This window comes from Camellia sinensis, chromosome 5, assembly GCF_055761805.1.
Source record: "Camellia sinensis isolate YWXY chromosome 5, ASM5576180v1, whole genome shotgun sequence".
Classification (NCBI taxonomy): Eukaryota; Viridiplantae; Streptophyta; class Magnoliopsida; order Ericales; family Theaceae; genus Camellia; species Camellia sinensis.
In genome coordinates, this window is record NC_138965.1 from 139200802 (window position 1) to 139215158 (window position 14357).

Sequence of the window (14357 nt, forward strand, 5' to 3'; positions counted from 1 at the left end):
ATTGAAATGGAAATGAAAATGCTTTATGGTTCCAAACAAGTTGAGTGTGGTATAAATGTTTAGGGGCTCTAAATTTTGGATTTCTGGCCCATTTTCACATAAACTAAATTGGAGTTTAACATTTGAGGAATTACCAACCAACCTTTAATATCATGGTCTCTAAAACATGTTTTTCAACTAATTGGGAAAGTTAATCCAAATCCAATTTTCCTACAAATTTTTTAGGTTCATGGCTGAATTTGAAATTTTTGAATGCTCAAAACTATTTGCCCCAAATTTTATTGGATTTTTGTTTGTCTTGTCTGAATCTCCATGCTAATTATATTGAATATTAGTTTAATATTAATGTTACATCCACCAAATTTTGACTTGCTCGAATTTGTACATGCCGATCATTCGGTCGCTCATTCAGAAACAAGGGTGACAATCGCGGTTGACAAAGGTAACAATTGTGATTGACAAGGGTTGAACCTGTTGTTCGGGAATTCGTCCGGCTAGTCGTTCGGCTTCAAAAATTCGCGTGAATTCAATTTCGGTGTATCAATCATTTTTTTTTTAAATGCACTTTTTCCATATTTACGAATCTTCATTTTTTGAATTTGATGAATATTTCGAACTTTTGAATGAGTTTTTTCTCTCTTTTTTTTTTTTCTTCTCAATTTTAACAAATTTAAATTTAAAGATAAAATCATAACTCAAATGTCAGTCACTTTTTGCAAGAAGTTAACAAATTTTGACAACAAATAGTATTTTGACTAATTTTCCATATCTTTGAATCTAGAAAAATTATTAGATACTCTCAGAATATCACGTATTCATACTCCTCCACCACTCATCATTCACTATGTCCTTTTATATTTCTCAATCACTCAACACAAAATCATAATACCGCCACCTTCTCCACCAATCATAATATCAGGGAGTACCTAATGATCTCCCTTGAATCAGAATTCAAATTTCTATCACTTAATTTGGCTAAATTTTGGCCAAATTTCTTTGGGAAAATTTTAATCGATTCATTTTTCAGCTAAGGGATCGTTTGGAATGTTTTAAATAAGTGTACTTTTTGACTTTTTATGAAATATGAGTTGGGTATAGGTTGGGTTTGAAGTGATGTGGTAGAGAGGTGATGTGACTTAAATAAGATGATGTGACTTAAATAAAATAGTGACTTTTTAACTTTTTGACTTTTTTTTAGAGATAACAAATAAGGCCTAAATTTACCCTTGCTGGACATGTCTGCATCCTGTAACATCTTTCATGTATACATAAAGATCCACTCTTGTTCTCAAAACTAAAAAAAGAAATTCCACTCTTACGGCCATAAGGTTCAAACCAAATTTGGTATAAACAGGACTAGGATTCATTTGTGCAATATTCAACTTTTGGATCACCAACGAAATTAATTTGTCCGAATTAATTCAACAATTATCCATCTTTTCTGTTCATGGAGCCATAAAATGACAAAACATGTTCCGCTGAGAAGAAAATAGACATCCAACGATACAATTCATCAACTTAAAAAAGAACCAAATTAACCCCATACAGCATTGTAAAATTTCATCCACACTTTGTTACTGCACAAAGTTTTTCGATCCTGCATATTTCATTAGACAAAGGTTGTCACACTGCATATACAACATACATATATTGACTTACAAGTGTGGCTATGACAGTTCATGCCACTAGTCATGCAATCAAAACTTGAAAGCCGAACAGTTAATAATACAAGTAGTCTTTGACTCTGTAATCATGCGATTGATACTCTCCCTTCATCCATGTTTGATGTATTTCCATCTGACTGATGAACTAATCTCCGGTGCGGAACCACCAGGTAACTTTGTTGTTGCAGCGTATAGGTTACAACAGCCGCTTGCATGCTGCTATTCTCTTAAATTAATGGCTGCCGTGGATGGGGACGGGATTCTCAGCTCTTCATAGTGTAACCAAGTCCAAAAGAATTACCAATCCTCACATGTTTCATGAAATAGAATTGACTCAATTAGATGAGATAATGCACGTGAACCATTACCATGGTTCAGAGTTGTTAGAGAGGAAAGTTCTACCATATGAAGGCCTACTCCAACCTTCCTCCATCAAAATAAGATTGAGGCGGATCATCAATTTCTCAACGGCATCTTCCTCCAGGTCACTAAACGAATCAGATGATTGCTTCTGCATGGAAGTTTTTAATGAACTCATTAATATGTTCATCCAAATATGAAATTCAATGTTTGGGTACAGTGATTAGGAATATAGTCTACCTTTGCATCCTGATAATATCTGAAGAATTGCAGCGACTCCTCATAAAATCCACAGTGATAAAGGAGAACACTATAATCTCTTAATTCCTTTGGATCTGTTTCCAGGAGGATAAGGCGTTCACATGCTGTCAAAATAGCAAAAGCACCCAGGTGAGAAGAACAAGAGCACTGGTGAAGACTTCTCTTCTTTGCTTTACTTTGCTTGCTTGCTTTCTTTCAAACTTTTTTTTTTTTATAATAATTTTTTATTTTTTTTTATTTTCTGTTTTTAAAAAAAAGGACAACTAGGAGCATTTCAGTATTACATGGGAAGGTTCTATCTACACTCAACAAATTTATTTTTACACCCACCATATCTATGTGCATATACTTGTATTGTACATTATGAATGAAACTGTTGTAGAGTGGTTGTGAGGCAGTTTGACTATTTTTGACCTTACAAAGCCACTTTTAACTCCTACAACATGGTTTGAGGCATACATAAAGTTCTAAACAAGGCTCTTTGGCCTTAACACACCTTAAACCAACTTCATAAGGCTGCTAAAAAGGAAGAAATGTCCAAATTTCCTATTATTGTACTTGTGTGACAATGTGTTGTGCAATGTGCTTGTGCAGGGAAAATAGCTTGTGGAGTCTAATTGATTTGTGGACTGGCGGTGATTAATTTAACCATTGGAGTAGGGCTTTACATTGTTTTAGTGCAATTATAGTAGCCATATGTTTCTACCTCAAATGTATATGCTATGTTTCAAATGCTTTTGTTAAATGGCCTTGAATAGTAAAAACTTGTTTACATAAATGGTTTTTCACAGGATAGTCCAATAGCTGTCTGAGGACTGTATAAAGGATGATAGCATCCTTATGAGATGTCTCCGGTTACTGCGGAAATCTTTTCCCTCCTCGGTGTAGCGTGCATATGTTCCCACTGTTGGCAGTGTGTGCATTTAATGGTGTATGTTTCTTGCTACACAATCATGATGTGTGTATGATTCTTCCCTTGTTGCGTGCGTATAATTGGAGTACCGAGTTGATGAGGTCTCCCCTCCAATGAGCCAACTGGATGGGCATAGAACTTGTATATGTATCAGTTTTGGCAAAGTTATATGTTACTTATGAAACTTCAGTTTTATACATGGCAAGTTAAAGTCTCTAAATATGTTTCAGTTAAATATTCAGCTATATGTTACAATATTTTGGGAATGCCATTCATAGTACCTTAATTGCCCCGATGTTAGATTATTCACTGGGTTGTGGCTCATCCTATTATTCTTACATGTTTTCACAAAAATGAAGTTTTGTGTACATAGGCAAAGCCTGGTGACTTTTGCATATGATGAAGGCAGGTCTGGAATACCTTATCGAGACTTGTATTATATTTTTTTTGTACATGTAAAGCTGTGTAATGGTAATGGCCTTTGTTGTACATATAAAGCTGTGTAATGGTAATGGCCTTTTATTTTGAGGCCAAGTTCATGTAAGTTTTTTGCATCTTATCTATACTTTGGCACAAACTTTGATATGATGACCAAAAGGCCACCCTAAAATTAAACCTCAAGTTATATAATACACTTATACTATGATTTAATAAACCATTGATAAATTGATGCACATGGCTTTTAGTATAAGCAGGACTTTGGTAGCAATGCAATTACTACAGGCTACTCATGATTGCCATCCCTTCTAGGGTGGGGTTTCGGTTTGTGAGATGAATATTCAACATAGAAAATATATCACTCTCAAGTAAAGAGGGAGAATGTCCCATTGAAAGCAACCCATCATACAAACTGTTGTAATTGCTTCCTTAGTCTGATCCATCAATGTGTGAGATAGTTGAGTGTTACGATATACTACTAATACTAGTAATCACGTTAGGTTGATTCACAAGTGACAACTAAAAGAAACCAATCACAAGATTTTTTGTTCCGGCTGATAACTTTTTACATTACTGTTTTTTAAACCCAATTTTTAAAAGCTATCTGCTACCAAATCTCAGCAAACAAAAATATGGATTAGATGCCACTAGTTGGATAATTTACCATTTCATGTCACACCATGTTTGCCATCACTAAGGGTAATAGAGTCGTGATAATTAATAATGAAACAAAACTACCATATGTTAACATCATTGTCCTAGTGCCAGAGGAAAGAAAATTATATGAACAACATACCAGATAGCGCACGCCTCATATCCCCAAAGCGTACGTTGGTCCAAACACCACGTTCTAACCTATGCTGAGCAGCCTTGGCAGATGCCAGATTAAAAGCACTGCAACAGACAGGATATAACCTTGTAGCTTAGAGGGAAAAGGAATACAGGTGCAGCAATTGAGGTCTTATTGGAAATTGAGAGAACATCAAAAGTTGTTACACACGAGATGAAGTACTGATTGCATTTATGAGTCAAAGTACCTTTCTTCAACATTATCTGATCCAGAAGAGCAGTTGGCAGCATGAGCAGCCCTTAAGAACAAGCTTCCGGTATTATCAATTTGAAATGGCCAGAAAGCTTTCTTCAAATCTCTCAAGGTCTGCACATCAAACATACTATAAAAGCCGAAATAATCCACATGCAACTCCTGGTATTGAAATTAGACTCAAACAGTAGAAAAGAAGGCCTAACATATAAAAATGAATATTCAAGAAACTTCCTTCCAGATTCTAACCTTAGGGCCCAACTCCTTTTTGACTCAATAATATGTAGCAATCTCATCATTTTTCAAGTCAGATTTTGTGGCTGGCGGAAAAGAGCGAAGAGGAGAGGGGTGGATTGCTTCAAATTCACAACACATATTGTGTTTGGAAATCTGACAATTAATTCTACGTTCTTCAGAAGATTGAGCAGATAGCTAAAGCTTAACATGGGAGCCTTCTGATAGAAGAGTGAATCCCCTTAAGCAAGGCATGCACAAACCAATTTTTCAAGGTGGGTCCCAAGAAAACTACCAAGGGGCCTTAGCCTTTGAAGTATTGCAATGGCCAAGGAGTTAAATTACCATCACAGCTATGGTGGTTCCCATATAGGGGTAACAGATGTTAAGAAATGAAGTGACTGATAGAGGTGTAACAGATGTTTATCAAACACAGCGCTGGAGCTGTAATTTCTTTCTTTGATAGCACAACTTCTCCAAATAAGAACAATAAGCATGTCTTTCCACCAACATTTGCTCATATGTAAATTTGTGTTAGGAGAAAAATCTATATGGAAATATACGACCTAAGGGGAATGACGGGGCAAGTGAGAGCCTTTGCTATAATGGGCTTTCCAGTTTGAGCCTCCTTCACTGATCATGAGTTAGGCTCTTTGTTCCAAATATTCAGTATTTACATTTCTGGGCCTAGTTCTTGCTTATTATTTAAGTCTGGCCTTGGTTGTATTGTAGCTCCATTCTACGCCTGCTCAAGCCATCTCCTCCCTCGGATCAAAAGATTTTGGGGTAGCCTGTTGCATGAGATTAATGTAGCCCAAAATTCAATCCTAAGAAGAGCCAAGTTCAACCAATTTCATGAGAATGAATGAGAACCCACCCCATGAAGCCATTCATTACGCTCATGCTTGACCCAACACAGACAAAGAAGATGAACAGAATTGATAGCACCAACTCAAAAAATAAGCATAAACAGTTGGATCAGTTGGAAAGCACCAGCCCACTAGTTCACCAATTTTTCAAGGATCAGTTGGACTGTTACACTGACATTGTTCTTCCTCTCTAGTTCTTCCATTTTTCTTGGATCAGTTGGACTGTTACAACCACCACTATGACCTCTTAACAGGCTTTAAGTTTGTGAACTCCATTAGGCTAAGTTTGGTTAGGATGAAAGTGGTGGAAAGTGAGCTAAATGGACAAAAAATAAACCTTTTTCAGAGATTGTTTACCATGAAAGTGGTGAAAGTGAAAGTTACAAGAAAACTAATCTTCCTATACAACCCATGTTAGCATGGTAACTAAGCTTTTAGTTTCTTGCAAAAAATACAAGAAAATCCAAGAAAGTTTAAACTTGTTCATAAAAGTGGTAATTTATAATTAGAATTCTTAATTTCTTTCTCTTTCTTTGCAAAATTTTCATTCTAATCACATGCATGAGAAAATATATTTTCTTTTCCTTCACTTTTACCACTTTCACTTTCCACCATTTATTTCTTTCTAATCAAATGGACCCTTAGGTCCACTAGCAGACTGGGATTTTCCCCTTGTTGCAGACATTACGCAATGATTGTATATTGTGTAATGATTTTTATGTTACATAACAGCGGCTATTTGAATCCCTAGTGGAAACCACTAATGTTTTAAAACAAGCCTAGCAGCTTGAGCTAGGAGCAATTTTTGACTCAACCCATACATGCTTGAACTCATTTAATGGGACCAACAAGCCTAGCTCCAGCCTTATCTAGCTGCTTGCTTGGCACATGAATACCATGTTGTTTACTGGATTTGTGGGAGTGAGATGTGAACATTGTTTTGTCCTATTCAATTTGGTAGCACAAGTCATAGGAACATGGTATCAACGAATCTGTTGAAGAAGGTTAAAGAACATGTGCAGGCAAGAAAACAGAAATTACCTCAACCAATAGAGATTGTGATGTCATGATATGTTGGTGGTCAGACTCCTTGCTTTTCTGTTTATGATAACCTCTAGGTAAACTATGAGGATCACGAGGAAAAAAAATCTCAACGTCAAAATTCAAGAGACCCCATAAACGAAGCATTTTCAAGATTTCTGAATATATAAGGGAAAGCATAGTAGCAGAGCCTAAGCGATGTGTCAACACCTGATTGAAACAAAAAGATAGTAGTTATGAAGAAATTAAACAATAGATGAAGAAATGGAAAGTGAATAAAAGGTGGGGTTCCATACTGAAGGGAGATAAAGAGCTCGTTGCTCTGATTGATTCCTTGCATTGGTTCTCCTGAAACCCTGACAAAGTAGAAAACACTTCATGAATCGCCAAAGACATCTTATTGGAATTCTTATATAGAAGACGTAATTTTTTGGGAAAGTAAAGGGTGGGTGTATAGTTATTTCTTGACATGTGTGAAGAGTGATGACTTATTCTCATTCTAACAATTATTTTTCACAACCACCAAATAGAGATATAGAGAGCGGTCTTGCCTGTTTGCAAGAGGCCCTTGGTATAGATAACTTGTCCACATAGGGGAAAAAGAGGGAAAATTAACATCCTGAAATTTCTTTCCAAGTTAAAGATACCAAACTTCCTATTACGATGCCATTATATAATTTTGGATTGGTAATCAATTTTAAGTATCATGCTTGCTTGCATTAGACTTGGCCAAATAAATTCTTTTCTCTCCAAGATTCGTCCAATATTTTTCTAGGTATTTTCTTTTCATACTACACAATTCCTGCAAGAGGAACATCCTGTGCTAGTAAATTTGCTTTTTGAAATATCAAATCACCGCTAATGCCTAATCCACCATGGCGGCCTGACAACTTAACCCACTCCACATTGCCCCATGCGGCAAGCGAAGAAGCACAAACATTTCTAAGAAAGTGGTGTGTCCATATTGCATGTGTCGGACACTTGTCCAAACGTGTCCTGATATTTTTTTAATTTTTTTAGACCCGAATATGCACTTCAAACAGTTAGGAGACACGTGTCCTTCACCCAGAGACACATGAAACAAATTATAAATGTGGACAAAATAACTTGATACAATGATAAAAGAAAAAAATAAATAGAGAGAGAGATTTGTACATATTAATTCCTCCTCCTTTGTTATGTTCTATTTTTTAATTATTCTTTGAATGAAATATTCATTTATATGACATATAATAAACATAAAAAACTATATATTTTACAGGTGTCCCACACATGTCATGCCTTGAAATTTTTTAAAATTATTGTGTTGAATGTTGTGTTGTGTGTCATGTCTATGCTTCTTTGGCGGTGGTGAGGGGAGTGGGGTTGTTTGGTAAAGGAATGCTCAGAATGAATTAGCTAAGGTGACCACAAGAATTGACATGTGCAAATCCAAATAAAATAATAACAGCCCAAGAGTGCAAAAAAGTCAAATCTTAAAAATAAAAATAAAAAAGAGGAACTCTTCCCCTCAACTTGGAACAGAGTCACATAAAAATGGAATGTAGCAACCTTTCCATTTTATAAAAATATTTGAGAACAACATAAAATGGATAACTAAATCAACTGAAATTCAAAGTGAGAAAATATATAGAAGGAATACCCTGTCAACATACAAGTATTTCTCCAAACACTCAAGAATTTTTTCGGGTGAGGATCTGAATGAAGAGCTATAGTGAGAGCAGAAGTGCATAGAATGATCATCCAACCTCTCCATAAATGCATCCACCGGGAGAGGAACAGAAGAGTGCGAAATGAGGGAGTCATCCTCTGCTGCTATGTGGAGTGCTGTTTTCCCCAAATCAACCCCTCTATTTATGGTAATGCTTGTTTCCCTCTCAATATTCGATAGTTTTTTAATCTGCGAGCAGAAACCCTCCCTTGCAGCCTGCAAGTGATACAATACACCAAATATTCCACAATGAATTAAACAATTGAATAACCCATCATATTTACACCCAATGCCGAAAAGGGTAAAAAAAAAAAAATATCACCTTAGATGAAGAAGAGAAGGCAGCTACTTAGCTAATGCATCAAATTCTACCTAAATTGAACAGTCATTGAGGGAAGATGGAAAAAATAAACGCATGAAACTCACGAAAATCAATCAATCCTAGGAAACAATCATAAAAGGTAAATCATAATCACCATAAAAATTTAGATATAATTTAGTATATGTTCAATGTAACAACAAATTAACAATACAACACAACAAAATCATCATAAAAAAAGGGACCAAATTCACCTATACCTCAAACATAATCAAAATCATCATTAAAAAAAAAGGGACCAAATTCACCTATACCTCAAACATAATCAAAATCATCATTAAAAAAAAAGGGACCAAATTCACCTATACCCCAAACATAATCAGAATATGACAAAAACAAAATTCACCATAAAATTACAGCATCTATGCAAAAACCCACCAAAAAATTAAACATTTAAAAATAAAATAAAATAAACATCAGAATCCATTAATAGAGAGAGAGAGAGAGGATTAAAAAAAGGTGACATACTCTGGCATGGGTGGTATCGATTCCAGAAGCATCGAGGGCATGGTGCAAGAGGAAATTGAGTCCATTGGGTGGGCCGAAAAGTGAGCTACAAACCATACGAGTGCAGTGATGGGAAGAAGAAGAAGAAGAAGAAGAAGAAGAAGAAGATGGTGATAGAGAAGGGCAATTCCAACGATTAGAATAAGAAAAAGAAGATGACACCGAGGAGATTGAAGAGGAAGAGGAAGAGGAAGATGAGGAAGAGGAAGATGAGAAAGGGAAGAAGATTACAGAAATAGAGGGAGAAGATGGTAAGGTAAACCCACTCATGGTTTCCAAGCCAATGAGATGACGATGACGATGATGATTAACGAGAGCAACCACCTCTTCTCCTCTCCTCTGTCCTTGTTACCTTCCTCTTGTTTTTTTTTGGGCAAGTACCTTCCTCTTGTTTTGTGGGGGTACCATCATCATCGCCCTGAAATGAAGTGGAGAAAGGAATTATTTGCTTGGCTCTATTTTTCCAAAAACCTTTTTTAGAAAATTTATTTTTTTTATTTTTTGTGTTTTATTTTTTTGTTTTTATTAAATTTTTTTAATATTTTAAATAATTTTTTTTTAGACACACTTAATATAAATATATTTAAAAAATAAAAAATTATAATTTTTTTAAAATATTCACTAAATACCAAAAATATAAAAAAAAAATACAAGAATTTAATATATTTTTTATATTTTTATGTATTTATTAATTTTTAAAAATATTTTTCACAAATTTTTTACTTTTTAAATACATTTAAGTAAAATGCATCTAAAAAAATAAAAAATGCTAAAAATTTAAAAAATATTCACTAAAAACAAAAAAAACACGAAAATCAAAAAACTCAATTTTTAAAAAAAATTAATCTAGAAAACTCAAACCAAACACACTGATTATAATCTATACTATTATGTTAAAATATATAAAATTATATATAAATTTTAGGGGTTTTTTTTTTAAGGTCCCTGGTATTATGATTTTACAGCATAAAGGACACTCAATATTTTCATAATGTCTAAGGTCCCTCAAGTTAATCCAGAGAAAATTGATCCAGAGAAAATTGGTCCAGAGAAATTTCTCTGCAGAGAAATTCTGGAAATTTTTCTCCAGAGAAATTTTGAATTTCTCTGACTTCGGAATTTCTCTGAGTTCAGAATATGTTTTAACCAAATTTCTCTGACTTCAGAATGTGTTTTAACCAAATTTCTCTGACTTCGGAATTTATCAAATGTGTTTTCATAATGTGTTTTAATCTGGAGCTTCGTCTTCACCTTCTGCCATGATCAACACTTCTTGCTCAAGCTTTCTTCTTCTTTAGTTTGTTTCTCTGTAAACTATCAGTTTGATGCTTTTGCTTGTTCTTGTACTCTGCCCAAAATAAAATGTAAAGTTGTGGTTAACAACCAAGTTGACTTGTTAATTATTTTGTGCCTGAGTTGGGAGTGTACATTGAATTTGCATTTAGTTTCTTTGAATATTTGACCTAAAATTCAGTTCAAATGAAAAAAAATAATCGAAATAGACGTTTTGTGAGCTAAATTACCAGAGAAATTCTCAACCCAGAGAAAATTCAGTTCCATTGCCAAATACTCTTGGAAGCTTGAACCCAGAGAAATTTGAATTTTCTCTGGGTTGAATCCAGAGAAAATTCTCAACCCAGAGAAAATTCAGTTCCATTGCCAAAAACTCTTGGAAGCTTGAATCCAGAGAAAATTCAAATTTCTCTGGGTTGAATCCAGAGAAATTTGAGAAATTCTACTACTAAGAAGGTGGAGAATTTTTAAAAACAGAAAAAGAAAAAAAACCTATTTTAACCTCCTTCACTTGTGCATGTGTTTGGTCTCCGACTTCAGAATTTATCAACCATGAACCATTGCCTCCACTCTCACTCTCATTCACTGACATACCCACTAAATTGATTATGACAATACCAGAACAAATTCCATAAAAACAAGCACACAAGTGTGTTTATAAAATTAGAGAGAGGGAGAGAGAACAGAGTAGTAGAGAAATCCAGAGAAGTTCTGAATTTATCTCCAAAGAAATTTTGAATTTCTCTGGAACTGATATTGATGTTTTATGGCAGGATGGGAAAATACAAAGGCTCAAGGCTTGTATGATGATGCTGAATTTTCTCTGCGTTGAACCCAGAGAAATTTGAATTTTCTCTAGGTTGGATGTATATATAAGAATCAGTTTGTGTGCACACTTTTAAAAAAATCAAAATAGAAAGCACACCGGGATTGAAAAACCTGAAAACACACTCAGATTTCTTCTTCCCACAGTAACGAGCAGCCATTGGATTAAACTAACCAAACTCTTTTTCTCTCTCTCTCTGAAACAGTGATAATAACTGATTCTTGGTTGCTCCAATGGGTTGATGATTGAGTACTGAAACAGAAATTCAATGTAACAACAACACCACCAGTGTCCAATATCAACGCCTCTGGATCGCCGCTCCTCAGACGGCTCGGCGACGCCATTGAAGGTCGGATCCGGTGAAGGTGGAGTTCAATCGGTTGGAGAATGAAGTCAGAGCTGAGGACACAAGAGTTGATCTGGACAGGTATGAGAATGGAGAAGTTTAGAGAGAGAAAGTGAGAGATGAGTTTTGATTTGGTAAGGTCAAATTTCTCTGTGATATGTTTAGGGACCTTAGACATCAAAAAATAATTTTGTGGATCTCTCCCATTATGAAAAGTGGGAGAGGGACCCTAGACCAATTTTCCCTAAATTTTAACATCTTGAATTTTATTAAAAATATATTTATAACTTAAACACCATACATAATATTATAATATTAAATTTTTTATTATTTATTTTTATTATTAATTATCTGAATTGCACGCATTCACTAATAATAATGTAAAATGTATTTAGGATATTAATAATAAAAGGAAAAAAAAACAATTTAAAAAACTTCAAAAATAATTACAATTTTTCTTCCATTTTTGCCCTTCTCTCTTCCTCCCCATCCTCCACTGACACCATGCCTCCACCACCACCGCCACCACTTTTGCCACCCACTCCAAATAACTAAAGCACTATCTCCAATTCCAATACTTCTATATTTACCGCTGCCATCCTTACTATAAACTCAATTATAAGTGTAGAGTTTCAATTTGTTTATTGTTACAGCGTTTCACTTTTTTCTCCATCTTTTCTTTAATTTTTGGGGTTTTTTTTTGGGGAATTTTTTTTAAGGTCCCTGATATTAAGATTTTACAACATAAAGGACACTCAATATTTTCATAATGTCTAAGGTCCCTCAAGTTGATCCAGAGAAAATTGGTCCAGAGAAAATTGGTCCAGAGAAATTCTGGGCTTCCAAAGAATTTCTCTGGATTCAACCCAGAGAAAATTCAAATTTCTCTGGGTTCAGTTTGACCAATTTTCAAACCAGAGAAAATTGATAAATTTTGGACTTCTCAAGCCCAGAGAAAATTGACTTCACCAATTTTACTCAGTTAAAGGCAGAGAAAATTAAACAAATTTCTCTGCCCTCCTTGCCTCGCACAACACCAGATGCTTATTTTAACAAAACCAGCTCATTCCTTGTTTTCCATAAAATCCACAAGATTGCCATCAGCATTGCTTCCCAAATTAATTTCTTCACCTGTTTCAATTTGCAGCGTTATCACCATGGGTTTGTTTACATGATCCAGAGAAATTCTTTGGTTTAAACTGAATTTTCTTTGGTTTGAACTGAATTTTCTCTGGGTTGTTCCAGAGAAATTCTCTGATTTGGTTGGTCTGAATTTTCTCTGAGTTGGTTCAGAGAAATTCTCTGGTTTGGTCCATAGGAAAAATTTAAACAACCATAGATATATACCTATCAAAATATATAATTATACACTGCATCAGTTTTTACACACACATACTGGTAAAATTGAGCGGTGTCTTGTTACTGGGGCAAAAAATACCGCACTAAGTAGGATACAAAATATAGGAATAGAGAAAGAGCGGGATAAATTGTGATTCCAGTTCTTTCGCAAATCCAAAACAAAAAAATAAAACAAAATAAAAATTATTAAAAAAAAAAAGGTTTGGAAGCAAGTAAGTACTTGTAATACTAAAGCTTGCTTCTCTTTCTTCAATGCTTCAAACTGGGAAACCAGGGTAGTGTAATCAGCTCATAGAACGCTGTAGTCCCGCTCGAGCTGCTTGGATTTCCAGCGAGCCCTTTTGTTCTGAAACCATATCCCAACTTGTCTTGGTTGCAACCCAAGCTCTCTAGCCACCTGCATCTTCTTCCGTGGTTCCAGCTTAGACTCTGACTCAAACATGGTCTCCAATGATCTGATCTGGTCATCGCTGAACCGCCTTTGGTTCTTGTTCCTCTTCTTCTTGGAGACCGAGTTCGACCTACTTAAGTAGTCCGCCGAGTATTCACCTCCATCCATCATCATATTTAGGTGGTTGCTATTATAACAAAGTTTGCAGAGACATTGCAAGTCCAGAAGCAGAGAGAGAGAGAGAGAGAGAGAGAGAGAGAGAGAGAGTGAGAAGAGAGAGACCAAACTTAGTGGAGGTGAAGTGATGAGATCGGGGGAGAGAGAGATGGTTGAGAATTTCTCTGTGATATATGGATGCGGGAGTTGAGGGACCTAAGACATTATAAAATAAAATTGTGGATCTTTTCCATTACTAAATAAGGGAGAGGGACCTTATACTAATTTTCCCTTTTTTTTTTGGTGCCATTGATCATGAAGGTTGTCAAAAGAATGTAAGAGTAGGTGAAAGAGGCTATGAAGCAGGCTAGAGGTGAAGGGATGAGAGAGAGAGAGAGAGAGAGAGAAAATAAAAATAAAAAAATCATGATTTTATAATTATTCACTTTTCATTCCAACTGTAGGTTTTAAAAATAAAAAAAAAAAAAAAATAGATTCTGCATTTTATTTTTTTTCCCCTCCAAATAACATTTTTTGGTAATTATTTCAAAAATAATAAAAAAAAAA

General features: G+C 35.0%; 1 protein-coding gene across 2 annotated transcripts; it reads right to left on the bottom strand.

Annotated features, from left to right (window-relative positions):
- Positions 1-1550: 1550 nt before the first annotated feature.
- On the bottom strand, positions 1551-9868 carry LOC114290015 (uncharacterized). 2 transcript variants are annotated; one of them, XM_082867812.1, is made up of 8 exons: positions 9381-9868; positions 8465-8749; positions 7119-7178; positions 6823-7032; positions 4674-4792; positions 4433-4530; positions 2265-2389; positions 1551-2172 (listed from the first exon to the last, which is right to left on the bottom strand). In XM_082867812.1, the coding sequence occupies exons 1-8, from the start codon at positions 9687-9689 to the stop codon at positions 2029-2031; spliced, it is 1350 nt and encodes a 449-aa protein (XP_082723938.1). In that variant the 5' UTR covers positions 9690-9868; the 3' UTR covers positions 1551-2028. The 2 variants fall into 2 exon arrangements, with proteins under 2 accessions (XP_082723938.1, XP_082723937.1); XM_082867811.1 differs by having other exon boundaries at positions 1551-2175.
- Positions 9869-14357: the final 4489 nt, after the last annotated feature.

Coding starts and splice junctions, on each gene's coding strand:
- LOC114290015 (XM_082867811.1), bottom strand. CDS start 9,689: ATGAGTGGGTTTACCTTACCATCTTCTCCCTCTATTTCTGTAATCTTC. Junction 7,179..8,464: donor AATACTTGTATGTTGACAGG/GTATTCCTTCTA, acceptor CTACTTTGTCAG/GGTTTCAGGAGAACCAATGC. Junction 2,390..4,432: donor TATGAGGCGTGCGCTATCTG/GTATGTTGTTCA, acceptor CTATTTTGACAG/CATGTGAACGCCTTATCCTC.